Source organism: Micropterus dolomieu, linkage group LG01 (assembly GCF_021292245.1).
Source record: "Micropterus dolomieu isolate WLL.071019.BEF.003 ecotype Adirondacks linkage group LG01, ASM2129224v1, whole genome shotgun sequence".
In the NCBI taxonomy this organism is placed as follows: Eukaryota; Metazoa; Chordata; class Actinopteri; order Centrarchiformes; family Centrarchidae; genus Micropterus; species Micropterus dolomieu.
Genome location: NC_060150.1, coordinates 978,928 through 980,294, shown reverse-complemented (window position 1 = coordinate 980,294; position 1,367 = coordinate 978,928). Strand labels below are relative to the sequence as shown.

General features: G+C 39.8%; 1 protein-coding gene across 1 annotated transcript in view; it reads right to left on the bottom strand.

The window, feature by feature from the left end:
• The window catches only part of LOC123971801 (zinc finger protein 771-like), a 5,988-nt gene extending 4,627 nt beyond the window's left edge, over positions 1-1,361 (bottom strand). Inside the window, exon 1 of the mRNA XM_046050825.1 lies at positions 1,159-1,361. Within this exon, the coding sequence (XP_045906781.1) occupies positions 1,159-1,330 (172 nt within the window). The 5' untranslated portion in view covers positions 1,331-1,361. The remainder of the gene's footprint in view (positions 1-1,158) is intronic.
• Between the last annotated feature and the right edge of the window lie 6 nt (positions 1,362-1,367).

Below are 1,367 nucleotides of genomic sequence, written 5' to 3'. Positions count from 1 at the left end.
TACGTAGGTGAAAAAAGGCGGTCCTTGAAATTTGCTTAATGTGGGACTTAAACGACATGTCCTGATCAAAGATAACTCCAAGATTCCTCACAGTGGTGCTGGAGGCCAGGGCGATGCCATCCAGGGAAACTATATCTTTAGATAATGCGTCACGGAGGTGCTTAGGCCCCAGAGCAATAACTTCAGTTTTATCTGAGTTTAACATTAGAAAATTACAGGTCATCCAGGTTTTAACATCCTGAAGGCACATTTGAAGTTTAGCTAACTGATGAGTTTCATCTGGCTTGATCGATAGATATAACTGAGTATCATCTGCATAACATTGAAAGCTTATGGAATATTTCCTGATAATATTGCCTAAAGGAAGCATATATAAAGTGAAGAGGATTGGTCCGAGGACAGATCCTTGAGGAACTCCATGACTAACTTTGGCATGCATGGAGGACTCACCATTATCTGTCCACATGCCCTGTGCCTGGGGCTTGTAACATACAGTATAACCTATCAACATCTACATATTTATTTAACTTATTACAGCCAATGAATGCAGAAAGTTCAGCTGGTCAGAATATAGCAAATGTAATAAATATCATGAAATAATTTAGTTTAGGCTACCCCACATTTCTTTAGACCAATTGCTGCTGTGGCATTTATAAAATCACTGTGTAGATCATCTATCTGATCCAGCTTTCCCAACTTCTTTACAGATATGATAATAATGGCCCAAAAATGTGAAATTAAATATTCTTTCATTGGACCCCCGCCACCATCAAATACATGCACCTAAGGTTTGGAGACTTGGAGAAAACACTCGAACTTTATGACTTTTGTTTGCAACATGTGTTGTTTTGGTGTTTAACATGCAGGAATAAAGCAGAGGGCGCTTAGTTACAATAACCAGGAATATGCAGCAGGAATATTAAGCCAGATACATCAGATATAACAGAGAAACTCTGACAGGAACATTTTACTGCACTGTGAGTACTTTTACTGTCATATTGTAAGTACATGTTGCTGATAATACTCACATACTTTTACTGAAGGAAGGTTTGAATGCAGGACTTTTACTCGCAGTGGAGTATTTTCACAGAGTGGTATTAGTACTTTTACTGCAGTAAAGGCAGTTTACAGTGAGAATAAGCAGTAAAGTGCACAAACCTGCTCTGTGTAACCGGACTTCAGGCTTGAAAACAGCGTCCAGTAGTTTGCGTTGTCCACAAAGTTCCTCCTCGTACTCTGCTATCGTTCTTTCAAACAGCTCAAATATCTCTTCAGCAGCCGCACTTAGTCGCTGCTGGACAAAAGCTCTCAGCGTTTGGACTTTAGACATGTTTACAGCAGCTTTTCCTCCAGACACACTCCGTTAC